The sequence below is a fragment of the Sander lucioperca genome, unplaced genomic scaffold (assembly GCF_008315115.2).
Source record: "Sander lucioperca isolate FBNREF2018 unplaced genomic scaffold, SLUC_FBN_1.2 Unpl_36, whole genome shotgun sequence".
NCBI lineage: Eukaryota > Metazoa > Chordata > Actinopteri > Perciformes > Percidae > Sander > Sander lucioperca.
In genome coordinates, this window is record NW_023396372.1 from 32,501 (window position 1) to 33,557 (window position 1,057).

Below are 1,057 nucleotides of genomic sequence, written 5' to 3' on the forward strand. Positions count from 1 at the left end.
CTTTTGATAACGTTTTTTTCGGTTAAAAACAAACTACAAACTATCGCCACTGCATCCTCTTCGTCCGCCATGATTGTTTACTCTGAAGTCACGTTTGATCTCGAGGGATTTTTGCGAGTTTCCTGTCTGACCTGGGAATGCTCGGTTCGTGTGTGATGTTGATTTTGCCGTGTGCTGCGCACCACACGCTGTACGACCAAAACTGTTAGACCGTGATTTTATATCGCCGTGTGTGGAGTCTCTCAGGATTGGAGAATCGGCCGACAATTTTAAAATCGTCCCGTGTGAACCAGGCTTAAGTCTCAAATGTCTGTGTTGTCCAAAACTCAACGATCTTCAGTTCCTGTCCCAGAGGAGAGAAGAAACTAGAAAATATTCACATTTAACAAGCTGGAATCAAAGAATTTTTACTTTTGTCTTTAAAAAAATGACCTCAAAACCGACTAATCGATTATCAAAATAGTTGGCGATTAATTTAAAGTTGACAACTAATTGATTAATCGATTAATCGTTGCAGCTCTACTGATGTTATGAAGTCTGAAGTGTGAACGCCACTTGACTCCGGCCACCAGGACGCCGTCAGCTGACTTCACCACGTTCTTAAAGAAATCCCTCAGCTTCTCCTTCTTGTTCTTCCCCGAACACTCAACTGTCAGAGAGCAGAGAGAGAGGCGAGGGCAGGAGAGGAGAGAGGAGAGAGAGAGGAGAGGGAGCAGAGAGCAGCGCAGAGAGCAGAGAGGAGAGAGGAGGGCGCAGGGAGAGAGAGAGAAGGCCAGAGAGAGAGAGAGCGGAGGAGAGACGGCGAGCAGCGAGGGAGAGGACGATGAGAGAGGAGAGGCAGAGAGGAGAGACGAGAGAGAGCGACAGAGAGGAGAGGCACGAGAACAGAGACGGAAGGAGGATGAGAGGGCAGATCTGAGAGATGAGAGGGCCAAGATGAGAGAGGAGAATGAGAGAAGAGAGGCACGAGAGGAGAAGGGAGGAGGAGCGAGAGAGAGAGGAGAGTGCAGGAGGAGAGAGGAGAAGGAGAGGATTGTGAGGGCAGGGCAAGACCCCA

At 48.9% G+C, this 1,057-nt stretch overlaps 1 protein-coding gene across 1 annotated transcript in view; it reads right to left on the reverse strand.

The window, feature by feature from the left end:
* LOC118494559 (sorting nexin-6-like) overlaps nucleotides 1–649 on the reverse strand; it is a gene marked incomplete at its 5' end in the record, with an annotated part of 8,574 nt that extends 7,925 nt beyond the window's left edge. The window contains one exon of the mRNA XM_035998872.1: nucleotides 524–649. Within this exon, the coding sequence (XP_035854765.1) occupies nucleotides 524–649 (126 nt within the window). The remainder of the gene's footprint in view (nucleotides 1–523) is intronic.
* Nucleotides 650–1,057: the final 408 nt, after the last annotated feature.